General features: G+C 37.9%; 1 protein-coding gene across 1 annotated transcript in view; it reads right to left on the bottom strand.

Annotated features, from left to right (window-relative positions):
• Window positions 1-20858, bottom strand: part of LOC104054622 (collagen alpha-1(XXVIII) chain) — a 36316-nt gene extending 15458 nt beyond the window's left edge. The window contains 22 exon segments of the mRNA XM_054070210.1: window positions 729-800; window positions 1917-1985; window positions 2851-2922; window positions 4157-4225; window positions 5225-5293; window positions 5385-5453; window positions 5899-5967; window positions 8151-8219; window positions 8918-8986; window positions 9647-9715; window positions 11000-11053; window positions 11712-11756; window positions 12400-12444; window positions 13041-13067; window positions 13868-13912; window positions 14210-14263; window positions 15371-15430; window positions 16884-16904; window positions 18268-18408; window positions 18410-18837; window positions 19692-19869; window positions 20798-20858. Coding sequence (XP_053926185.1) covers window positions 729-800; window positions 1917-1985; window positions 2851-2922; window positions 4157-4225; window positions 5225-5293; window positions 5385-5453; window positions 5899-5967; window positions 8151-8219; window positions 8918-8986; window positions 9647-9715; window positions 11000-11053; window positions 11712-11756; window positions 12400-12444; window positions 13041-13067; window positions 13868-13912; window positions 14210-14263; window positions 15371-15430; window positions 16884-16904; window positions 18268-18408; window positions 18410-18837; window positions 19692-19851 — 1776 coding nt within the window. The 5' untranslated portion in view covers window positions 19852-19869; window positions 20798-20858.
• Between the last annotated feature and the right edge of the window lie 5825 nt (window positions 20859-26683).

The raw sequence follows: 26683 nt of genomic DNA, 5'->3' as shown, positions 1-26683 counted from the left end.
ATCCTGTCGCTGCACTCCCTAATAAAGAGCCCTCTCCCCAGCTATGAGGTCTCCCTGAGGTCTCCCTGGAGCCTTCCCTTGTCTAGGCTAAACAAGCCCAACTCCCTCAGCCTGTCCTCATATGGGAGGTGCTCCAGCCCTCTGATCATCTTTGTGGCCCTCCTCTGGTCTCGCTTTTACAGATCCATGTCCTTCCTGTGCTGAGGTCTCCAGAATTGAACACAGTACTCCAGGTGGGGTCTCTCGCCAGAGTGGAGTAGAGGGGGAGAATCACCTCCCTCAACCTGCTGGTCACACGTCTTTTGATGCAGCCCAGGATATGGTTGGCTTTCTGGGCTGTGAGTGCACATTGCTGGCTCATGTTGAGCTTCTCATCCACCCCTACCAAGTCCTTCTCTTCAGGGCTATTCTTAATCTATACTCTGCCCAGACTGTGTTTGTGCCTGGGATTGCCCCAGACCAGGTGCAGGACCTTGCACTTGGCCTTGTTGAACTCCATGAGGTTTGCAGAGGCCCACCTCTCAAGCCTGTCAAGTTCCCATCGGATGGCATCCCTTCCCATGTTTATAGGGATCATGGCGTGTCTTGCTAAGAGAAGCCTCAGCTGAACCTTTTTTTAAATTACTTTTTAAGAAGCAAGTTTATGCCAGGACAGTTGCTTCTGAGATCTAGAACAAAGCACAGCTTCAGAGGGCTATTTTACATGGGTTTGATGGTAATAAACCTACTTTAGCTCCAGCAGGTCCAGGCACTCCTGCTGGTCCTGTTAATCCACGTATTCCTCTCTGACCTTGATCTCCCTACAAAAGCAGAGAAGACATGTCACACTACCAAGTAAAATTAAGAATGTGTTAATTGAATTTAATTGTAAATGTCAGTGAAACATAGTGAAGTTCTATCTCATAGCTGATGCACATGAGCTGTTCCTATTGCCTTCATTGGCAAGATAGTTAATTCCAGTCAGTAACTGTCCAGTTTTTGATTAGTACAGTTAAAAATACATAGATTTAATCTCAAATTAAATTAATAGATTTACTAGTGAATACTGTGAAAAAAAGAACCAAAAGGAGTCTTAATAATTACATCCTTGCAGCTGAAAATTCAATTAAAGTAATTACATAAAAAAGATACTATCTAAGAGAAATAATCAAAAAAAGGAAAAGGTAATTCACTCAAAGGTACTTTTTTTAATTCAAATAGGGCCAACCAATTTACCACAATGCTCTCTCTGATTGATCAGCTTACACTCCTGGTCAGAAGGAAGTTAAGAATAGTTTGTGTAAAGTTTGTAAAGAGATAACTGCTATTTAAGCATATTATTAGGCTGTAGTAATTACAACAAAAATGGAACAGCCGAGTCCAGAATACTTCTGAAAAAGTTCCAATAGAGTAATTAATTTTATTGCTGCATCACGTCATCTGCATGTATTCCCGACCAAAGTAATCTGAAAACAGCTGGATGCTTTGATTTTCCTTCCTGCACTGTTTTTCAGCCCTTCCAGCTTTTTGCAATTGTGACACTTCGTGTTTATCTTCTATTGTAACATTTAATTTCTGAATGTCTTGTCCAATGTCTTGGACACCTATTCCAGCAATTTTCAGTGTCTTTATTTCACAGGATACAGATGCTGACAGGAGAAATCAGAATTACTTCTCCACCTGTGAATCAGTACAGAAGACCAGTACAAGTGCCAGAACTTAAAAGATAGACCCAGTTATTCCTACCAGAAGTAGTATTCCCAGTTTGCTTTTTGTGAACTTCCAGGACCAGATACTACCACTGGTACACTCATTAACTTATTCCCTGAGGTATACTTTTTCATTACTTATGATAGACCCAAAAAAGAGAAGACTTTGACAAATCTGTTCCTGGAACATTTCAATTTTGAATGTCACTGTTAGAAAGAAATTCTCACCTTTCCCCCCTGTACTCCAACCCCTGGAGCACCTTCAGGACCTCTAAGACCGGGTAACCCTGGTTCACCCTGGAACAGAAAAATCAAAGCAGTATATCTGTGTTGCAGAGACATGGTGCAAGACCAACTCTGTATTCAGTCAAACAAACTCATTAAAATCATAGACCTTTTAGAGTCAAAACTCTCACTGATGTCAGTGTACCTGGGATTTTCTTCCCATATTCAGAAGCAACCATTGTAAAACTTGGTGGAATACATGAAATAGGAATGTTTCATAGAATCATAGAATGGTTTGAGTTGGAAGAGACTGTGAAGGTCATCTAGTGCAACCTTCCTGCAGTGAGCAGGGACATCTTCAACCACATCAGCCTTGAATGCTTCCAGCAATGAGGCATCTACCATCTCTCTAGGCAACTGATTCCAGTGTTTCACCACCCTGAGTGTAAAAAATTTCTTCCTAATATCTAGTCTAAACCTCTCCTCTTTTAGTTTAAAACCATTACTCATTGTCCTATTGCTACAGGCCCTGCTAAACAGTTTCCTCCCATCTTTTTTATAAGCCCCCTTTACATATTATATTTCTCTACTGATGGCTGAATGTTCTGAGTATAGAATCTTTAAATGCATAGAGTTTCTGATTTTAGGAAAACACCATGATTGAAAGGCTATAAAATGGCCTGTAGCCATTTTAGTGGTCTACTTCTGAGTTACAGGGCATTTGGTGGATTAAAAAAAAGCCTATAACTGTAAACAAGATAAGAGACCCCCTCGCCCCCCAAAAAAAGAAAAAGAATTTTTTTGAAATGTTTGAAAGATAATTTTCTTCATTGAAAAATGTGCTACTTTTCCCCTTGTCCGTGAATGCCCTCTCTTCCATGTTTGGGTATCAGCATTTAGAGGGAAGCAGTGAAACTGCAGACAGAGCAGAACCAACCTTTTGTCCAGTGGCTCCATCTTCTCCTGGAAGACCAGGCAGACCTGCCAGTCCTGAAGGGCCTGGCTCACCCTGACATCAAAAAAAAAGTATGTCCTTCTATTAAATGTAGACTTGGTAATCTTCTTTCTCTGAATTAAGTAAATCTATTTTTAAAGGTCACTAAACTGTGTGTATATATATATATTTATAGCAAACATTTGTGCATATGAACCCAAATCTTGTCTGTTTTTTATAAAGACAAATCTCATGTATCTGGAACTATCCTACTATGTGATTGTTCAAACTGTGCATTTTATCTATGCAATTAATATTATTAGCTATTAATGCTCCAGCTCATTCTTAATAAATAATGCCATAATTTCATAAAGTGGCAGCATTTGAAGTAAATATCAAACAAAGCTGACTGCAACATGATGACTGACATCTTGCTGGTGAAAATCAGTACGAATCTTTTAATGTTAGTGGAATTGTCATCAGCACATTTATGTAAGATTCAGGAACCTGACCTGGTTTCAGATAAAATGGGATTATTTGAGGTCAAATGGGTTCACTCAGCATTACCATATTTCATGTAATTAAAGAAAGAAATTGAACAATTTCTTTCCTTTCTGAACCCCTGTCCCAAATCGCTAACAAACAAGAGCAAAACTAGAACAGCACTGTGCCTTTCCACTATCACAAAAGTACTTTTTCATCTGTCCTGGTATTAATCTGTCTGGTTAATATCCCAGTCACATTAGCACTAAGATAATCTGGTTACAGCTTCCTCTCCTTTAAGCGAGCGTGCTTTCTGTGTAGTAGCATGGCTTGTTTGCTTTCTGAAGACATGAGGGTGTAGCTGCAGCTCTGTTTACAGCCTATCTTATGTGAAAAGGGAAGGAGCAGCACAGTAACCACTGTTCAGTGCTTTTTTTTTTGCACCAGCTCTGGCTACAGCTTAGGTTATGGTGGAGACGATGAGTTCTGGCAACTGTTTAATATTCTGGGTAGTTTTCTGGACAGAGCCGTAGGTAAACTGTATACAACAGTGACTCAAGCATGGGCCAGGCATGTGGAAATTTTCATTCATAATAAATCTTACTACTTTTGTATAGAACTGGTATATATAAAATGTTCCCATTTCTTGAGGTTATTGAAAATCTGTGTTAAAAATTTTATAGATGGAGAACCTGAATTTTATTTCTAAAACTATTTTTATGTGCTGAAAGTAAGGGTACTCGGGAAACACCAATTTCAAATCCAAATAAACAAACAAATAAACAAGCAGATAAATAAATAAATAATTTCTCTATTAACAATGTACCTTAGAACCAGGTTCTCCAACACCTCTTTCTCCTGGCACTCCAGTCTCTCCTGGCAAGCCTTGTTCACCCTTAAGTAGGAATTAGTCACAATGATTTAGAATCTGCAACATGTTTTGAGCTGTCATCAAAAGGTTGTTGGTAGAAATGATTAATGCTTTAAATCTGTAATTTTATGTCCCTGTGAATGTTTCCTGCCAACATAGCTGATATTTCAGAAGCACATCTGACATCCACAGACAATTGATCCTTCTCTTTCTTTTTACCAGGGGCAAAGCATATCCCTGCACAATCACTTAAAATGTAAGAGATGATCTCTGATACTGCAAAATACTTAATAGCCTGCAGCCATCCAGAACCTTATCTGTCACCTCTTTCAGAAAATTACTTTAAAACTTCATTCCAAACACTCCAAGGGTGACATCTTTCATCAACAGTTCTGTATTTTGTGAATAAGTCGAGGCTAAGTTACTCTGACAGTTTTCCTTCAGCAAGAGTAAGATTCATGATGCCTTGGACCATTCTTAACTGCTAGATACAGTTAATATGCAAAGTCAGGTGAGACAATAGGCAACAGGAGTAACACGGAAGGCACACACTCTGTAAGGTATGTATGTATTTTTCTGGAGTGGCAACAGTACAGCGAGGATACAGGATGATCTTGAAATGTTGGTGTTCTGTGTTAAGTGTAGCTACTTTTTTGAACTGCTTCACTGGATTTGATATTATTAAACCACAAGTTTAACAGAGACAACCTCTTATATGGAAACATATTGGACAAAGTGCAATTCACTCTCTGGTATGTTTTACCTCAAAAGGTGCTGTGGTGACCCAAGCCAAAAGCTAAATAGATAGCTATGACGTTGGTTTATCAAGACTTTTCAGTGAAGTAGGATCTACTGCACTGTTTAATAATATTAATAAAGAAAAGAATTTCCTGCATCTAAGTGAATTCTTAAATTAGTGTTCAGCACTTTAACAAGCACAATGGTAGAGACAGACCATATCTGAATCAGGAAATATAACAGTAAAAACAGCACAGTAGCTTTTACATCAAAAAGTTCCCTAACCTTTGGTCCAGGTAGTCCCTGTCCTGGTAACCCCCTAAAGCCGGGTGGTCCTTTTGGGCCCTCCACTCCCTGAAAAGATGATTTGGGTAATTATTAAAAATAAAATAATCTTTGTTACTACATATTTAAATGTGGGGTGAGGGGGAAGTGAAAACTGCACCTTCTCTCCTTGAATTCCAATTCCAGGTAATCCAATTGGCCCAGGTAACCCAGGAGGACCGAATTCACCCTGGCAAACAAAGTACAATTGCTTAATTGTGTAAATGTACAGAAACAATCTGGGACAGATCCTGTGCTAGTACATGTTGACTTAGCCTCTTTTGAAGTAAATGAAGCTGGGGATCTGATCTTTTATCTTTCATATATGCATTTACTCCCTGCTGGTTCAGTTGCAAACAACTGCTAGTGTCTTTTTCCTTTTCTAAACCTTAACTTTCCCGTGGAATGCTTTTTGTACCATTTGTAACATTTCCTATTTTAATATGAAGAGATGTTAAAATAGGTTGGGAGACTTTATTGGGCATAAATCTCTCTACAAAATACCTTATTGTCCAGGGCCTGTTGTAGGTTCCTTGCCTCATTACACCTTTTGCAGTGAACATCAACCATACGTTCCTGGTATTATATAGATTTATTGGCACTTTGTTAATCCTCTGTATTTACTTACTGCTCACCTTTTCTCCTTTTATACTGATGCCTGGAAGTCCACGAGGGCCTTTTGGTCCATCAAACCCACGGTCTCCCTACATGCAAAAATAATACATTTTTAACTGCAGAAATGCACAGCTGTTCTGTCTGAAGTAACTAGACACATTATTCACTCAGTAGTCATGAAAACTAAAATAAGAAGAATCAGAAAGTAGCTCCTGGATCTGCTTTCCAGGACACCAAAGAGGTCATCTTTGCAAATGAGCTTGCTCTGCAGCTTGAAATTGCTGATGAAAGAACGGAACAAGCTTCTTTTTATTTTCCTGCCCACCTCGATTGCTTAAAGTCCTGTTCTGCTTCCCCTCAAATCAATGGCAAAACCACAACTGATTTAAATGTCAACCAGGCTGAGTTTTGAGACTAACAGAAAGCTGAATTCTGCTTATTTGTGTCATGGGTTCATCTCTTTAAAGTGTGACAATGAGGATTTGGTCTCACTAAGAATTTCGATAGAATAAAGACCAGGCCAAATTGTATTTTTGTAGAAGTCTATATGTAAATGTCATTGTCTTTCTAAAAATTTATTTACAGAATCATGGTCTTGAGGAAAATGCAGATTATTTATAAGTACCCAAATATTGTGCTTGCTTGTACTTCTGTTAATAAAACATGTAGGGACAAGTCATTAGCTTATGTAAATTGTCACAGACTGTGCGACACTTTTGGGCACAGTTATGCCCAAGACAGGCCTTTTCTCTCCCTAGTAACAAATTCCATGATTTTAACTGTCACTGAAATACATTATGTGGATTTCTTTTTAAAAATAGCATACTTTACTCCGTATGCTTTAGAACACCTGCCTTCATTTTCTTTTTTTTACTGAACTATGAGCTTCTAATAAAAATGTTCTGAAGAAAGCAGCTGTAGAATTTGCTTTAGATGAACAAACCACCTGGTTAATATGTGTTTAAAAACAAAAAGTTGACACACTTGGCAGCCATAAATAGGATTAGGGATATGTATAGACTCTGTTGATACATGCTTTGCTCCAGGTCAGATTTGGCAGTAAAAAGTGGTATATTTTTTATAGAATCAAGGGTTCCAATAATGCTGGCAGAATTCCACTTTGATTATTTTATTCTGCCTATCCCAATTGTTCACTAGTTCTGGTTAGATTATGCATTCTTCTGTACTTGTTCCCACTGTGCATTGTTGCCATACTTTACTTATTAGTAATAGTGTCTCTTTCCATGTGAATTGATATTTCAGTGGCAATGGAGTAATTTCTGAATGTATTTTCTTCAAATAATTTGTTTTCATGCATGAGATCTACTAAGCAAATACAAGACACCAATGAGACTAGATAATTTATATAATTCATCATGAAATATATAATAGATGTTTGAAGAGATTATGTTGCTAGCAGCAGTGAAATTTAAACCTACTTGAGTACACTGTTGTGCTAGGCAAAAATCCCAAGATTTTAGTTAATGGACAGTTGGGACCTGCATCTGTGAAACAATTTTTTATTGTTTTCCCAACCAACATTGCCTTGGTGCATGCATAAAAATGAGTGAACCATTTAGTTATTTATTTAGCTTATGTACAAGCTGTGTCAGTTCATTACTGTAACCAAAGGGTTGTTTTTCACCAGGCAGCAAAAGGAGCTAACAGTGGGTCTAGTGAGTCCGTCCACGTAGGTGCAACTGCTACTGTCATTACTTTCCACTATATCTGAAAATTAGTAATGGCAGTTTCCTTTGCTCACAAAATTAGTTCAGACTACTGCTAAAATGCATAAGCCAGTGGCTGAGGTATTTAAGAAGCTTAGAAGCCTGCCTTTAGTGGCAGCAAAGATCTGTTTATCTTAAGGGATTTCGAAAAAAAAAAAATTCTTATAAGGATTTAGAAAAAAGCAACAACAAAAGGATATTTTTCTCACTTTTATATATAGAAACACATTTATAGTAGTTTATTTAAAATCAGATGCTGGAGGCTGTTTTAAAATTATAGCTGGAATTCTTGCCAGACTTAGATCCCACAAATCAAGCGTCAGGTGAATTAAATATTGTCTTTATGAGCTGCAAAGGCTAGCTGTGCCTAAAAGTTGTGTTTGGATCAGCAGAATTCTATTAAAACATACTGAGTTAATTGATGCCAAATTTTAAAATTAATTTACAAGCTACTGTCTCTGAGTCCCTTGCCTGCTATTGATTTGTTTTGTCATGCACTCAATTAATGGTATTGCTCTGGTCTTAAAACCCTTTGACTGCTGTACCTTTGCTCCTGGAATCCCTTCTCCTGGTGAACCTCTTTCTCCTTGAACACCTTGTGGTCCTGGAGGCCCCTGTTAACATAAGTTTAAAATGGCCTAGAATAGGTATTAATTACACAAATCAACAGAAGCATGTTCTATGTCACTGTTGGTCTTAAGCACGTCTTTAAATATTGGTGTAGTTATAACCTGTTAGAAATAATACAGTAATATGATATTCACAGTGAATAAATGATGAGCACTCTGGCCTGCAGCAATACCAAGGCAGATAGTTTTACTTTTCTGGTTCTTTATGAATCACAGGTTACATAGCTATGTCATACATAGTCTGAATGTCTTTATGGAGATTGTGTAGGTATGACCATTTCTAATGCTACAGTGGCTGAAACGCATCCTCTCTCTCAAAGCCATGCTGATGTTAATGTTCTAATGATATTGAAGAGCACTCCTCTTAAAAGTTACCCCATGTGGATTTGAATCCATGAGGGGACAGATTTATTTAAATATTTTATGTGGGTTTGCATAAGATGTTATTTTCGTAGCTATTTCAGAGACTAAGATAATTAGGAAAGTTAAGGAACTGGAAACATTTCCAGTTTATTGAGGGAAAGAAAGTCAGGCAACATAGTAAGTATGAGAGTAAGGAGTAGGGAAAAAAAGAAAAGAGATGGTATCATTTAACACACAAATATATCCCTTTTATCAGGAAAGCACTGACATTTTTTCCTTTCCGTCCTGCTTCTCTCTCACCAAATGAAAAAAAGACATACCAGAATTCCTGGCTCACCAACTCCAGGTGGTCCAACAGGGCCTGGTCTTCCTGTCAAACCAGTGTCACCCTTCAAACAAAAATGCCTGATTTAAGTGTTTGCATGTGTGCAGCATATAGCAGTGCACCAGATATTCTAGGTTTGCAGTTTCTTATGTAGGAGAATACAGCAACAGCAGAGAAAATCCCGAGTGTCCACAGAGCCATAGGGCATAAAAGCCCCAACAGAAATTGAACTGGTGCAGTTTCACAGCATTAGGGGACAGCCTCAGTTCTGCATTTGAGATAAGACAATGTTGAATCTAAATGGTTAATTATTCCCATTGTATTCCTGGTATATTACGTTAAAGTTGTCATTTTCCAAGAAGTCAGTTTTTCTGTCATGTTTCTGTTCTCTTTATGCCAATCATCCAAACCAAAAAGCCTGTTTTTCGCAGGATAAGTTTTGGTTAAGACTATGTATGTATTTTTACTCAGCCATAGACTGCTTGGATTGAGTTATCTCAAGCATAAGAACTACTGTAAAGAAGTCCTCTGAAGTACATACTTAAAATTTACTTTTTTTTTTTAATAGTTTTGATCAACATACAAAACACCCTTCTAGTACCATAAAAACAGCATTTGAGGGCTTGAAGTTTCTCATGTACCAGCAAGTATATTATCTCAGCTGTCTTAGTCTTCGTTCTTATCCTACAATACATGTAAAATAGAAGATGAGAGATGGTTGTACCTTTGGGCCTGGCAGTCCTATTCCAGTCTCTCCAGGCAGACCAGGTGGCCCAGGGAGACCTCTTTCACCCTTTTCAGAGAATGAAAAAAGAAACAATTCTGCTTATAAATTGATATCTAGGAAAATCAGTTTAACTCAGTTTGTTGAAAAAGAACAAATTTTGAATTTTTTTTTTTTACATCCTGATTTTTAGCCCCTTGGAATTGTCTTTGATAGTACTTCACCTGTTCAGCCTTTGAAGGCTTAAAAATTCCCTTTATTAAGAACACATTTTTCCTGTACAAAGTAATACCAGAGGAAAAAAAAGGATTTTTTTTTTTTTTGTTTTGTGTGGGATATGACAGTTTTGACAGCCAGCTGCTCTATGCCTCACTTTTGGCCAGCAGGTGCTCAAGTATGATGCAAAGGAGCTATCAGGAGAGATATCAAAATAGATTGTCCTTTATAAACTTATTTTCAAGTTTTTCTCCACAACAATATTCCTTTCAGTATCTGAAGAACCCATTAGCCTTAATTGAATTATTTAGTTTAAGGTTTTCCTGAGCAGCAGTGTAACTGTGATCTCTCTTTATGAAGTTAAAACAGTTCCCATCATTGTCTATAATAGCCAGTGATATCTGCATCCTCCGTTAATCTACTGTGATAAAGATATGAAGTCATCATAGAACCACAGAATAAAGAAATCTCCATTGTCTTACCTGGAATTTACAGGTAACTGAGAAGTAAGCTCAGCAAATCTTAAGGATTTAATAAATGTAAATCATAAGTTTTTCAAACAAACAAATACAATTTATGGTTAAAGAAGGGGCTGGATCTTGCAGTAATGCACTGGGTGATTTCCATGGCCCACCTTCAGAGGGCTCATTGCAGGCCCGTATCCTGAATTGCACTCATCCTCATGTCTTTCGTATCTCTTTTGCTGAATATCAGTAAAGAGTGGGACTACTAATTTTGAGCTATAAAATTATTTTTGAGAATGTACAGTTTCAAGAGAAGAGTTTGAGATCCCAAACGGAATTGCTGCTTGGCACTTAAGGAATAAAAAAAGTTTTAAATTGAAAACTGAAGAAATGCAATGCTACACTACTGCCAAGCAATATTCTGCTGCCGTATTTGAACTGTTTATGAGAAAAGATTGGAGTTTGATTTGGACCTGAATCCAATAAAAAGAACAAATGAATACCTTTCTTAGGAACCCTGTAAACTACAAACAGTATAAAATTTGCTAGCAATGTCATGTTAAACTGCATCCCCTACAAGAGGGATACGGGATGAAGGGATAAAAGCATTATTGTTGTGAGACTGTATTAATCTTTTATCATTGAGAAAGAGAAGAAATAATGCCGTTCTTGCCTTTGATCCTTGCAGGCCTTCAGGCCCTTGATCTCCAGGTTGTCCTTGGGGACCCTAGTAAAACAGGAGTGGTTTTAATGAGCCTTTTTTTCAGGCTTTCAGAATTACAGTGATTTGAAAAACAATCTCTAATTTGCTGTAGTCTGCATGAAAATACAAGTTACAAACATTTCAGAACTGAAGCTTTGCTTTCAGATGTATAGATTTAGCTACTCAACTCAGCTGGAGCTGGGTCTGGCAATTAAGGGAGAGAACTTGGCTCTCCCTTTATTTGAATACAATTAAAGGTAAACAAAAGCCAAGATCTACAGAAACATCTATGGTGGGCTGAGCTCCGTGGCTTTCAGTGCAAGAGTATTAGGATGAAAAGAGATTTAAGTGTTTTCATGTACTTCTGTGAGATAATTAAATAGTTACGACACTGAAAGGGAAATCAGTGATTTTGGTTTTTATGGAACTGTATTTTCTGTGGTCTTTGAGACTGAATTTGTCTAGGCTGATCCTCCAAATTCTTCTTAATTTTGCTGTTTAAGAAGATAAATTTTGGATGCCTTGAACTCAGTGACTCAAAGATTCCATGATGGTTGCAGGATGATATTATTTCAGAGCTTTGAATCCCAGGGAACCAGGTACTGTTCTTATAGTTTCTTTATTTTATTTTATTTTATTTTATTTTATTTTATTTTATTTTATTTTATTTTATTTCTTTTACCTGTAGACCTGTTGTTCCTCTGGGGCCTACTGGACCTTCAGGACCCTGAAAGCCAAGCGCAAAAAAAGATACGTTTATGTCTAGTTAGATTCAGTCAAAGCCACTTTTAGATAACTTTTTACTAAGCTATCTTATTTTGATATCTTTACACGAAAATCTAAAAAAAAAATCAAGTGAAGCTCAGCAGTCAACAAGTATTGAATAAATATTTTTAAAATGGACTGTGGTAATCAGAATATAGAGTAAGAAAGAATGGGCTTAATTACCAAGTAATCCAGGATTAAATTCTGTTTGTTTCATTTAAAATAGTCACAGCAATTATATGCCAAATCTTGAAGATCAGTGGTAGAAACATTGACTTAATCTTTACCTCTCATTCCTTTTGCTTACTGCTTCAAGCCTTCTGCCTCTTTAAAGTCAAGTAGAGTTTTTTACCATTGTTATAAACAGGGTAGACTTGAGCCTTAAGAGGAATCATATAAAAACATAGAAGGAGCTGAGAAAGTTACTATAGTTGGTATCCTTACTCACTTTCCTTTTTACAACTGTTAGTTGCTGATTTCCCTCACGCTTAGAAATAATATTTGCTGTAAATCTATCACCATATTTTTTATTGAGGGAATTGTAGGTTTTTTTTTTTAATTTTCACTGTGTTTCTTGAAAGCATAACAGATTTGTGGCTACTTACTCTGTCTCCTTTTATCCCTGGGATTCCACATTCACCTCTTTCACCCTGGAAAGGAACAGGAATAAATATTTATGAGGTATACTGAGCATATCATCTTTACTCTTTGGGTGCTTTAGTTGAAAACTAAATGTTAATGTTTTCATGACATATTATAGCAATTGTGCTATACATTCATTAGGGAAGGGACATACAGAACCACAGAATGATAGAGTGGTATGGGTTGGAAGGAACCGTAAAGATCATCCAGTTCCAACCCCTCTGCCACGGGCATGGACACCTTCTACTAGACCAGGCTGCTCAAAGCCTCATGCAGCTTGGCCTCCAGGAATGGGGCATCCACAACTACTCTGGGTCACCTGTTTGAGTGCCTCACCACCCCCACAGTAAAAAATTTCTTGCTAATATCTAATCTAAATCTACCCTCTTTCAGCTTAAAACGGTTACCATACTACCTGCTAAAGAGCCCCTCTCCATCTATCCTATAGTCAACATCTTCTATGACAGCTTGTGCAGCATCTGGTAAGATGATGTTATTGTTCATTACGAGTATTTATAAGAAATACGATACTATAAATAACAACAACAACAACAACATAATCAAATATCTAAATGTAAGCAGAAGCTTTATCCAGCAGTAGTACCTTCTCTCCTTTATATCCAGATTTCCCCTGGGAAAAATAAAAAAGCAAAGCAGGTTGTGAGGATACATAGCCTGAATGTAAGAATGGAAGTGTTGGTGCTATTAACATTCTACTCTCTCTAGAAAAACAGTATTTCAGGTTATAATGAATAGTTAGGTAGAAAAGGTGATCTCTGATAAGCATGACAGTATGACTCTAAATACTGCACCTACTGGTCTGGATAGATGCAGCTTTATGTGTGAACAAATCTTATGAAAGTGCCATTTTAGACTGAAATTTTGATGATGTAAAAGCACATCAGCTAGAGTTTATATTTCCATCTTAGTGAGAAAAATGTCACTAATTAAAAAGGATGTACAGAATAAATAAGAAAATATAAAGCCAGAGTGATAAACGTGAATGAATTCAAAGTTAAATACTAAGGGGCTAGTCCTACAGTTACTTCCTATATGTATTTCATTCAACTTTTTCATTGCTATTACACACTTTATTTGCCAAATGAAAAATTTAAACTGACCATAAAGATGCAGGTAGAGTGTGAGTTTCTGTAATGTTCTTAGAGTATCATATCAGAGCTTTTCACACTTTTTAGGAGGCACTATGTATTACTAGACAGCATTTTCTAGATTACACATAAAAAAAATTCCCATTCCTTGTAAAATTATTCTCTTTATTTAAGCAATGATAATGTTTTCAGTTTTTCTAGTATTAATGAATCATTATCTGGTAAATCAGAACTGAAATTTGCTATTATAAAAAAAAATGGTGGCATTTTGCCTTGAAGTAACACTGCTTATTGGAGAAGATAGGACAAAATATTTTTTTACCTCTATTCCGTCTCGCCCTGGGGTTCCATTAACACCTGGGTCCCCCTGTGAATAATCCAACATCAAGATCAGTGAAATCAGGAAAAGATGGTATTCTCCTGATTATCAGAGTAGATTTCTCAATGTAATATAGGAAGCATACCAGCTTCCGCTTTTTACACTCTGATGATTTTATACATTAGATATAAGGTTTTAATTTGTAAAGAAGCTTAGTCTTTACTAAAGCAAAAATGTGTAGATGAAGATTAAGAAATTCACAGGTGGAAAATACATGGGCACTATTATGGTAGTACTGTCACATTGATGAAGTACCAAAATTTTCTTGTAATTCTGAAAAATCACCTTTGATCCTTTCAGGCCTGGAGCTCCATCATCCCCAGTGCGACCCTTTTTACCCTGAAAACAAAACCCCAAAATTCTTATATTATATGTTAGTCAAATAATTTTATTTTATAATATATACACCTTAGATATATATTTAGGATATTTGCCTCCTATAGATTTATTTTTAAAAATCTCTAGATTTACCATAACCTTGAAACTGAACTTCTGCAAGCGGCGGAACTGACTCAAGAGGCAGCTATTTTCCTTTTTTATCTTTGTTGTAAACAAAAATTGTTCAGGTCTCCTCTAAAGAAAAGTGATGATCAGATGGTTTTGTAGCTACCCAGCTTGCCAAATGGGGTTTTGTTTTGACCTCTTTAAGATGTATGCTTTTCTTTAAAAGGTACTTGCACTCTCAAAGGAAAGACATGGAAAAATAACCCAAACAAAACTACTGTTGGCACACATGAGGCTGCATTTTCAATTAAAGTGTGCTGTACTATGCAGAATAAAACTGGTGTGTGTTTCTGTTTATGTAGGTATAACATGTTCAGGTCAAACGGATGAGGATGGTGTTAGGGATATAGTATCAGACCATTCAACTTCTAGAGTTCTTTTTGAAACATAAAGCCTGCAGTTACCAAACCTTGTATGAAGCAATCCCCTAGATTTGCCTCGGAGTTCCAGTTCTGAGATTATCCTGAAAGAAGTCCAGTCTGTTTTACCCGCTTTATGAGTCCTATCTCAACTGTTCCTAATGCTTCAGCTGCTTGCTCTCTCTCTTGCTTTCAGAGAGCTTTTCAGACACTACTGCTTGATTTGGGTCTTGCTATATCCACCTGATCCGGTTGTCTGATTGTAACAGGTGAATCATTGTTCCACATAGGAAAGTTGCTCCTTCCTGCCTTTTAAGCTAAAAGGCAGGCTAAAGGGGGAGCCTCACCACATCACACTCTTCTTTTTTCAGAGGGAGTGTCTCATGGCACTCTCAGGTGCCTTTGTGCATTTCTACTGATGTGACATTTCCATGCAATGTAACTATGGAGGACTATGTATTGAACCTTGAACTTCTGTTGTCTCAGGATTTGGGCTCAAACAATTTCCCCCCAAAAGCCCAACAATGACATAAATTTTGATTTATACTGTGTATCAGTTATTTGAGCAATGATAGCTACTTACAGCAGGGCCGGGAAGCCCTCTTTCCCCCTTCTCACAGTTGCATGTGGCAGCCTGGGGACACTTAGAATGAAAGTAGTTCAAGTTAGCACATTTCAATATAAGAGATAGAAAACACATGAATATTGCTTTAAAGATACTGTATGGCTAGGCTGAGTATACCAGTAATGACCAGAAGCCAGTTATATTTACATGATTTACAGAAACAACTGTCAGTTTACCACTCGTCAGGAACGTGTCCTCCTACACTCCAAAAATCCGCATCATTCCCACTCCTGAAATTTCAATCATCTCGATAATGGCTTTACCTCCAAACTCTTCACAAGTTCAATTTATCGGTATGATGTGTCTATGATGGTAGATTTGTTTTGATTACTAGTCACTGTAGAGATAGCTGAGACAATGGGGTAAGAAAACTTCTCACATGCTTTTTCTACTTTACTCCGCCGTATGTGGGATAGATCACAGTTTAGCTCTAGCTTGATCTAGAACAAAATATTATGGATGTACACTTTCATCTAGTTACGGCAATTAATTGTTTCTAATGTTTTTTTTCTGTCATTGCTTCTGTTATGTGTCCCAGTCAGACATTATTATGGTATGTAGTTACGTGATTTTTAGGATCTTTTTGAAACTTTAAAAGCATTACATAATGTAGAGTTATTATAGATACTGGGTTTGGTTTTGGAGGAGGAATAAGGAATATTGCTTTTATTTTTTGTTTTATTATTTATTAAACCTCCACTCAGCTTGGAGGTGTCTAGAAGTGAAAGGTTTAAATATAGTTCTTATCTGAATACCCCAATTAGTAACAATAAGTTTTCTAGGGATAGCATTGAATGTCGTCCTACTTCAGGATTTATTTTGACAGGCAAAAATCAATATACTAGTGGAAATGAGTGAAAAATAAAGCACTTAAAGTTTTGCAAACACTCATAATATGTAGCAGTTCCCTTGAACTGCTCATGAAAACAGTTTTGCCTGACATAACTGTACCTTAAGTAGGGCTAACAACTTTAAAAGGACAGCTAACTTTATTCCCCCTAAAATAGCAGCCAGACCTACAAATGCCTGCAGTCAGGTTGACACAGCGTGAGCAAACTGCAAAAATGCAATGGTAGAGCTTGGTTTGAGTTCCTTCCCTTTTTTAACTTGGTTACACAGGAAGAGCATTAAGGGCTAGAACTGCACCACGTTAAGCTCTGTGTAATGTTTTCTTATCCACTGAGTCTGTTGGATGATGTGCTGAGACTTACCAGCAAATCCTTGCTAACCTGAATAGTCACACAGTGTTCTTTTTCAATTTGGAAAATAAGGAGGGAAAGTAAATGACATTAGAATAGCAAATTAAAGGTCTGTCCTTCAAATACAAAAGCATATTTTACTTGAAGGCAATTCTATTAGACTTAATATTTAGCCAACATCCTGAGCTATCAGTTTTCTTGAAATTTGTTTCCACATAACTGTAAACGTCTATATTAAGCAGTAATTCTGTATAAGAATAAAAAATACTTACTTCTTCCTCAGACAGATCTTTCTGTAAAAGTACATATTCAAAACAACGTTAGAAACTTAAAAGTCATAATCCAGCTCTACATGAAGGACATTGAAAGATGTTAAAATAAATTGCTTCAGCAGCTAGTTAATTAAATTATGCAATTAACTTGTTAACTAACATTAATTAAGCTTTAATTTCTGAGAAACATCCTAGTTATATTTCCATTCTAAAATACCAATTTAAATAATTTCAATTCCTATTATAGATTGTTGACTGCACAAATCACTGACTCTCCTTGTCCAGCCATAATCTGCTAAAATTACCGTGGTAAACAGAGCTAAACCGACCATTAGTTAGGTAGATGGGAGCAACACACCTATAAATTACACTGTTTTGGAAGTGCTGAATAGCAGCAGCTCTCTAGTGGGAGTGAATGATACTCTACGCTTAAGAAAATCAAGCTCTTCTATGCATAGCTGGGTGCACACAAAATGAGAACCTGACGAACACCTTTTCTAAGATTTGATTTGACAGTGATCCCATGGAGTTGTTATCATCATCGAATTGAATCTTATTTTTTTGATCTCTACAGCTGAAGCACCCCCCTACAATTAATTCCTCCCACTTTTCACAACTGATGGAGTCTCTTGAGGCTCTTGATGTGTTGAGCGGCAATGCAATACACCTCTTTGAAACTTTAAAACACATATAATTATGCCAAAGACATTATTTAAACCAGACAGCAGCCACGTTCTGAAAAGAAGGCACCTGAGGATGGCTGATTGTTTGGGACTGGTAAAAAGAAGTGTGTTTAGTCACTTGAGAGGTGGTTGCTGTGATACACAAAGCAATTGTAATACCAGAGAAGATGGTTGATATGCAGGGAAGCCAATGCAGAGCAGCTGGCTGTCAAAGTGAAGGACAGACAGACAGGAAGGCCAGCTTGTGTACATGCTGTAGGCCTCTATGAGACCACTTACGTGTCAGTTTTACTGCACAAATCTCAAATGGGGTTTTTTTTTTGTGGGTTTTTTTTTTTAAGTTCACATGCAGAAAAAAAGTTAACCAAGCACAACTTTAAGCTCAATTTACACATTTCCTCTTGATTAAGTGGTATGTTTTCCATGGAAATGTAATGATGTCTATGGCCAAATTCAGATTTTATCTCAGGTCTTTTAAATCTAACTCAGTTTCCAACTTCAAATATTCTGGCTGGTGAGATCTGAAGAGTGGGGAGGGAAAGGAAACCTGTACTTTGGCATGGTGGTCTCATTAATAAAAGTGGGCTGCTTTAACATGTAAAAAGTAGAGGTTTCTTTAACAGCATAAGCGCTTCAAATTAATGGAAAGACCACTTTTGCATATGTACCTATAACTATTTCAAATTGTTTCTCATACGTACCATTTCTTTGAGAACTTTCTCCACAACTTCTTTCTCCTGGAGGTTGAAAACAAACCTGGATGCTGGGATGCTGGCCAGGAGCCGGAGCTTGGCAGCATTGCTAACCTCCTCTGCCACTCTGGTCATTCCCATTATGAAAAAAAACAATTCCTTGATGTTTGGCATCAGCTGTAGCTGCAAAAATATCTGGGTTTCTTGGATGGTCTACTCCATCAGTGAAGAGTATGGCTACTTTCACACTACCTGGAGTTCCTTCAGTCACATAGAGTTGTGTGAGATTAGTTATAGCATAAGTTGTGTAGGTGCCATGACCTATGTAGGTGATGGGAGCAATGTGGGATTTGAATGCTTCAGGACCTTTCCAGTCATGGAAAGTTTGCTCTGTGAAAACGGTGCTGCTGTACTGAAGTAACGCCATCCTCCAGCTAAGGGTACGTCCAGAAATAAGCTGCAGACTTTTCATTCTGTCTACTGTTTCCAGAACAAAGTTTTTCTGTTGCTCATGATTATAGTCCTTCGCACTTTCAGAGCTGTCCAGTAAAAAAGTGATTTCCAGAATGCAGTCTTCATCTAGAATGAATAGGTACGCAGATGAGTGGAGTGATTTTATACTGTATCTCTAATTCTGCCCTGACCCTTACATACATTTTAGGCTTCAAAAGGGAGAGTGAAATTTTAGGATGTTTTTTTGAAAACATCTGTGATGGCAAGTGTAAGACACTCATGGAGACAGACCATGGAGACGCTAAGGAATTTGCTCCAGAATAGATGCCTCAAGGAATAAGAAACTTAAGATGAGGTAATGGCATGTAGTATGAAATGAGGAATTTTGTAGTGGTTTTATGCATTCATTCCTGTCCTCTTGCTTGGTATTTCACTGAATATCCCCACCAGGATGAGGACTGGGAAGGTAGAAATCATCTACTGGAAAATAAGTCTCACTGAGCAAGACACTGAAATGTGATTTGACAGAGTTAAATTTTGTCCCTGGTACTGACACTCGTATCCAGTGACGTAAAAGTTTCCAAAAGCAGGCTCTGCAGAGTATTAATTTTCTGAACTACTAATGATATTACTCTATAGAAATAAGAGTTATATGGGCTATATATAGGGGCTATTCTTGCAGTGACAGCAACAGGCTATCAGCCATAACATTAAAAAGCCCAGAAGCACTCTCCTTTTCTGAAATACACAAAAAGGCAGGGCAAAGATAGAGGGCTATTCTTGCAGTGACAGTAACAGGCTATCAGCCATAACATTAAAAAGCCCAGAAGCACTCTCCTTTTCTGAAATACACAAAAAGGCAGGGCAAAGATAGGAGTAAAAAGATAAAAGTGCAAAACCAAGGCATGTGAAAAGGTAGAATTCAAATATATGACTCAGGGCAAAACCCCCCACATCTGTTTAAAAATGACAATATTCACCTTGATCACTTGGGCTGGGATATTTTTCTACAGTATTTGACAGAATGTGTTTAGGTTTTGGTCTTCTCAATCCATATCGTTTTTCGTCCCTGAGATTTTCTGCTAAAAACTTATGGTGCTCAAGTATCCACAAAAGCCACCAGACTCTAAAGAACACCATTTGTTTGGTTTCTGTTTCCTAAAAAACACAAATAATAATACAAAAGGGTAGAGTATGAGGACATTAAACATTATTCATTTTTTCTTCAATAAGTTACTTTTAGGCTAGAATTTAAAATATAGTCCCTAAATATGAGCTGATCTTGTTTATCTTTTATTAGATCTTCTACAAAATACTTAATAAATAATAATCAGAGAAATACTGGAGTGATTTTCAAGCATATAACTCTAGCACATGACAAGCTGCAGACAGACATTTTACAAACATACTTCAGTTTTCTCTCACTGTCTGGTAGTGTTTGTACAATCAGCACTTTTCAGAAACCTTGGCTGTACCCATGTGGTACATTGTGAATCCTAAGCATAATTCATTTTTGTAAATCTTTTTCCAGAGCTGGCATGGAGAGGAGTAGGTACAGAAGCACACTCAAGTTTTCCGTTCTCTTTACTTAAGGACAGAGGGTCATGCATACTCGTCCGTGCTGTCACAGTCCCACTGTCCTCAGCAGTCCTACAGAGGAAGTGTCATGGCCTGAGGCTGCTGTCCAGGCAGGAATTTACTTTCTGTGCAATCCTGGGGACGTGTGGGCGCGGAGTATTGAGCCCAGGCTCAACAGCTACCTACGTTCAGGAATTCTTCATTCAGCAGTGGTCAGAGCTGTTTGTCCTGGGCTCACAGACACATCCAGAGCTCACAGGCTGCTCCGCGACTGACGAGTCAGTCTTGCCCCGCTTTGGTTTCATTGTCATCTGTCCCCATTGTCAAGGTCTCCCCAGACAGGCACAACACAGCAAAATGGCAGCTCAGTCGCAAAAATGAACCTGCGAGAACAGAGCATTTCACAGAAGTCCCTAACACAGCTGTGTCTGCAGATGTTTTCATCTCTTGTGAGTTTAGGGCAGGAATTCTGGTGCCCACATACACAATGAGGACAGGTGGTCCTTACCTCAATGCTCCTTAGCAAAAGGCTCAGCAGAGATGTAGGATGCTTCCCAGGCTTGCTGGCAGCTACGTTGTCCTCCCTTGTGCTGGATGCTCTGTGAGGAAAGGAGAGAGAAGTTTGGCTGCAAGCTTCTGCGAGAATTGGTGTTATGTGTCAGGAGGGGCCAGCAGACAGCGGGGAAGAACAGCAATGTTGGCTCCCCCTTCTCAGCACCCTCCCACTCCTCCGCCCCAGGCTGGGCACGTGGATCCAAGATTTTATCCCCCACAGCCATTTCTGCACATCAGTCCTTGTCCGTACCTGCACATGGATGCTTCTCACCCCAACACCCTTCTCTACACACCAGCCCAGTTGCGTTCACTCTCTTCTCCCGTCACTCCTATCATTTTGCATTACAAATGAACGTATTAAACAAGGAGCTCTTTTTCACAGAAATACATACCTTTTCTTTTACCCCATGTGGACTGATCCTTTTCCACCTACCTGCACGCAAAGAGGACCCAATGCTGACTGCTGTCCTCCTTTCCACCTTAAGTGTCCACCAGCTCTACCCTATTATGACAGTTGCGCCAAGGAGGCTGGGGATTTGGCTTCAAATTAAACAGGCAGGAGGGACTGGTAGGACAATGCGGATGGATGCTGAAGCCATTTGCTGTGGTTCTAACCCTGTTTTATATTTTCTGCTTTTATCAGTAATTAATTGTAAACTGGTGAACGAGGATGGCTAAAGCAACTCCACATATTGTATAGCTACTCATCCTTACCTAAGCTGGAACAGGCTCAGATGCAGCTATTTCTGCTACTGTTACAGCTAAGAAAGAATCTTTCCAGGCTGGAAATAAATGAAGCTTATTTTTCCTCAGCCACTTTTATTTTTCCATGTTTATACTGATGTTTAGATTAAGGCAAGGATTTAAAAGGCAATTTTTTTGCCCTTAAGGGAATACAATAATACAGTGTTTAACTGAAACAGATATAATAAATCTCACATAGCCCCTAAATCTTACTGAGAAAAAATCTGATCCCAGCAAGAAAAAGCATGTTTACTATGCTTGGGATTGTGTGTCTCCCATAAGCAAAACATTGTCATGCTTTCATTTTTACTGCTAACTCCTACCTTAAAACATAGCTGGCAAATAATTTCTTAATTAAGTAACTATTCTGCTTGTATGTTTAGTGGCAAGCTCTTAGCTTCAGGATATTTCCTTTTATTAATGAATTATGTTTACCCTGAGGACACATTTTTCTTCTTTTTTTTTTTTTTTTTTTTTGGCCAGGTGCAACTTTAAAAGCGTAGTGAGGCCTCCACATTTTTATAGCTGTTTGCTTGGGATGCATAGTATTATTTTGTCCAGAATTCCAGGTATGTGACATACCATACAGTACACTTCTAGACTTGCAGTCTTGTGACTGCATTAATGCACCTGAGATAACTCTTAAAAATAAAAAATAACAGTAAGCTTTCTTGCCTTATTTCCTACAAACTGTACCAAGTGCATATTTAACATTTTAATGGCATTACACTGTATGTATTTTTTAAATAGAATGAGTGTCTTAAAAGCTATGGTTAGGAACCTTGAGACTATCATTTCAGTGTTATAAATTTACTGCTAGAATCCAATTATATATTTTTTAAAGAAATAAAAGAAGTTTTATGTTTTGTCTTAAGAAATCTAGACATTGGATGCTTCAGCACACATCTGACGGCACTTCTATTCGCCTACTATTACAATATATTTAACTACCTTTAATGTCTCTGGGACACGAAAGTACAGACTTAGGTATTATGTTGACTAAGCTGTGCCCAGCTACTCCAGGTCACATATGTTTCCAATGTGACAGTAGTTCACATTAACATTTGTAATCTTGGCAGGAGTCAAAGGCTGAAATGAATATAAAGGCTAAGTTACAATTGCACCAACTGAAGCTGAGGTAACAAATATTGCTGCATATTCAGATTCACTGTTCGAAATCCAAGATTTCTCAGCTGTCTGATCTCATTATTTCAGTCTGAGTAATAAGTTCTAACATTTTTCAGAGATTAAAGAGGTGTATGAGAGCTATTTAAACCCACAGCTACATAGGCTATACGCGATTAAAGGAAATTCCTTATCATTTTAGAACCTTGAAGAGGGATACTATTGAGAAAGATACACTCTTTCTGCAAGCAGTGTGTTTAAGCACTATTAAGAAGGGAAAACAAAGTGATATTATACCCCTTCTGTTGCATAGGTGGTGACAGTTTCAGAGCTACAAGAGGTTGCAAGGCCACTTTGAAGAACTGAGGCTTAGAGATGCCAGTTGCTGTGGTGTAGCGTGACCTCTTGTGTCAGCAACAGTCCTCACTATCACTTTCCGATGGGCAGAAGGAGCAGCAAGCCGACTATTACAAACTTTTGTCCTGATGCTCTCTTCTTCATCTGTCTCTCCCCTCTGTGTGTGGCTCAACTATGACCACTTCATCCATTGGGTAGCAAAATTCAGTACATTATTGAGAAACCTCAAGTAAATTCTGTTAAACAGGATTAACTAATGGTGTCTAGCATGATATCATGTCAGTAGAATGTGACAGAGCTCTGGCTAGTCCTTCTTCAGCTGTCCAACAAACCTTCAACAGGACTGGAGATGAAGTAATCGTGAGCAAGCATAACTGGCAAAGTACCATCTGAATATCTCTATAGGCTAAAGGAATACTCAGCTACCAAGGAGGGCAGGGTGTGAGAGAAGCATGAAGCAGACAGAACATGCCTGCAAACTTCCTCCTCTCTGATGGTAACTTTTTTTGTTCTGAAGGGCTTGACATGATGCTTCTGACATACATTTCTACTTTTTTGCCACCTCAATGTGAATAATGCACATATCTTGTCTGCTGTGAACTGTTAAAAATATGCACATATCACACAATCTTCTAGTGTTTCATGGCCTCAAGACAGTCTTGACCATTTAACCTGACTGCATCATGCAGTAATGGTATTTCAAGAGTATTTATTTCATTGTACTACACATGTCAAGACGGAACCAAAGTGACCAGAAAATGAAAATCCACCTGATGTGAACGTGTAAAATAATGAAAGCATACAATTTCAATATTTCAAATCCTGATATTAGAGAACAATGTTATAAAGAATGTGGTTCACAGTCCCGTAACTTCTATCACGTGTGAATTTTAAACAAGAAAATTTAAAGATCAAAACTTTGCTTCACTGAAGAGTGTACCTGAAGAAGGATAAAGTAGAAATCTGTATTTTACCTTTTGAATGCAAAATGTGTTTCAGTGGATTAGACAGTTATGGCTGTACTTTAAAAAAAAATAATAATGTTCTGTGATTGTTTTATATGAAAAATTATGTCTAATGGCACAGCCCTATAAAAACCTATAAAGAAATCTTGGTGTATGCAAAGGTAGTGCCAGAATTATTGATTCCATTGAGGCCAGAATTTTGTCTTTGATTGTTGGCACAAAACTTGAGCATGTAGTCTGAAAGCACTGATCAAAGCAAATCAGCTTTATTGTGATGGTGTGACTCCATGTCACAGAAAATGCAGTAAGCAAGATCGTTGATGGCAGAAAGGTACTCTTTGTGTAGTTCCCAACAGATTTTAATGATTCTTTGGGACTGAAGTGGTAAATTTGGCCTTCTCTTTTGCAGCTGGTATGAACCTGGCTCTCCATCTCTCCATTTCCTCCTTTTAAATTATCTTCTTCAACTTTTATTTCAGGAGGTGCAGCGAGAAAACTTTAATGAGGCATAAAGGGAAGAGGTCGTATTCAGTACTTTCCCATCTTATTGCTATACAATACTGCTATATACAAAGCTCACGTTGGGTATTTTCATGTTAAGTAAACACTAAAAATCTGTGTGTAATATCAATATATTAGCTTTTGTTTTGAAGATATTTGCTTACTTCTACTTCTATTGTAACAGTTTTCCTTTCATTTTTAGTTTCCCTCACTGAGAGGTATTTTCCACCTTGCAGCCTAAGCAAGAAAACACATCTATACATAAGCAACTGTTATCTTCAAAAGTATTTGTAGCATTCAGCCTAGCAAGGGAATGAAAGCACAGAAATAAACAGTACAGGTACATTTTAACATACTAAATATTTGACTGAACATTTGATAATGTTGAGCATTTCACTAGATCAAGAATACTCTTAAAATGAAAACTAAACAAAACCTTAAAGATTTTATTTGCTACATGAAAATGTACTTAGACAAGTAATTATTTTGAAAGTGTTATTGAATCTCAGTTACTTCTTATTGTAAAGTGTACTTTATCCAACTATTCTCTTCCACCTGCCTGATTTTCAACAGCATGATAACTGTAATTAGCAATAATAAACTCTTCTACACTATTCCTTTTTAAAACACAGTAATTAGATCTTTTTAGGAGTGAAAGCTCATATATTTTGATGGAATTGCAGTAAAAAGTATATGCTTTAATCTCACCCAGCACATTTAGAGAAAATATTTTCTGATCATTGGCAAAGGAATTACTGTGATGGAAATACATTTAGCAAGTTAAAGCATGTTGCTATATGTAATACACACTACTTTGCAAGTGAAAATTGCAGAGATTTGGTAAAATAGTCAAATTTCACACAGTTCTAAAGTTGTAATCCTTTTAATATTGGGAATAGATTTTGTTGTTCAGAGAGATGATTATAGTGTTATCAAAAGACAAACATCTATCTTACAACCATTGTCATCAGTATAACTCTAAACATGCATAAAAGTCAGAATTTGCATTTTTTGACCGATGGATTTTTTTAAAACTGTTATAAAATTATGCATTAGAATCTGAGCTCATAGCCATGCTAGTAAATTAGCTCTCAGAGCTCTTAATGTGCCTTAATGGTCCTGACTTGCCTCACTAGATATCCCCACCCAACCCCCTGTCCACGGAGTTTTCAGCTCAGCCCAAGGCCACTAGTTTTGGTTCTAGTGATGCTGTAGGATGGTGGTCTCTAGCTCTACTGCAGACCTGTATGGACGTGCTGAGCTGTGCTTGACCTGTGGCTGATATCCCATCCCATCCCCACGGAGGTGTCAGATACCCTGGGCTGGGGTTGCTCCACCTGCCCAGAGAGACCGCCTGTGCTGCACTGCAGTGCAGCTGGTCATCACTGCTCCTGACAGAGTGGCACCATTGTTTCCAGCTCGACATGAATGCTGGTTGGCATCTGAACACCAGTGGGCAGCCGTAGCTCTTCACAAACCCCTTGGTGAACCCCATGTAAAATGTCAGTCAGATAAACGCTGTGCTACTGGAGCCGGGGTTGGGTCGTCTCTCTGATAAACTAGCAAAACGCTACTGCACTCAGTAGTCTTAAAAAAGGTGAATATGTTTAAGCATATGTTTGTAAATTAAAACCTGTAGAATGTAAACAGCACAGACTTGCTTCTGTGGAGTCGTGTTAGGAGAAACTCTGATCTATTCATCCATTTTATAGAATCACAGAATGGTTAAGATTGGAAAAGACCTCTAAGGTCATTCAAACAGACAAATGGCATTCAAACAGCTCTTTCCTTTCGGTGTGATTTCCTTTCGGTGTGTCTGTAGCATGCGCCATAGATCCGTCCTTCCCTCTAGGTGCCCATGAGCTGTGGGAGGAGCCTGTACGATGGCTCAGTGAGTTGAGCACTTAAGGTAATGCAGTCATTACTGAACAGTATTGCCCAGGGATAACTGGCAGCAGTAGGCAGTGTTTAATCCCTTCTACTCTCAAATATATGGAGCACCAAGCCAACTGAATCTTGCTGTTTAGCCTAAAAAAAATGTCTTTAAGCGCAGAACCTGATTTTTAACTCCGCTCCTGAGGACAAGCAGCTCAGCTCTTCCTGGCAGCTACTGTAAAGACCCCGAGTTTGGGAGGCAGAAGTCACTT

The sequence above is a fragment of the Cuculus canorus genome, chromosome 6 (assembly GCF_017976375.1).
Source record: "Cuculus canorus isolate bCucCan1 chromosome 6, bCucCan1.pri, whole genome shotgun sequence".
Taxonomy (NCBI): domain Eukaryota; kingdom Metazoa; phylum Chordata; class Aves; order Cuculiformes; family Cuculidae; genus Cuculus; species Cuculus canorus.
This window is presented reverse-complemented; position numbering and strand designations above follow the sequence as displayed.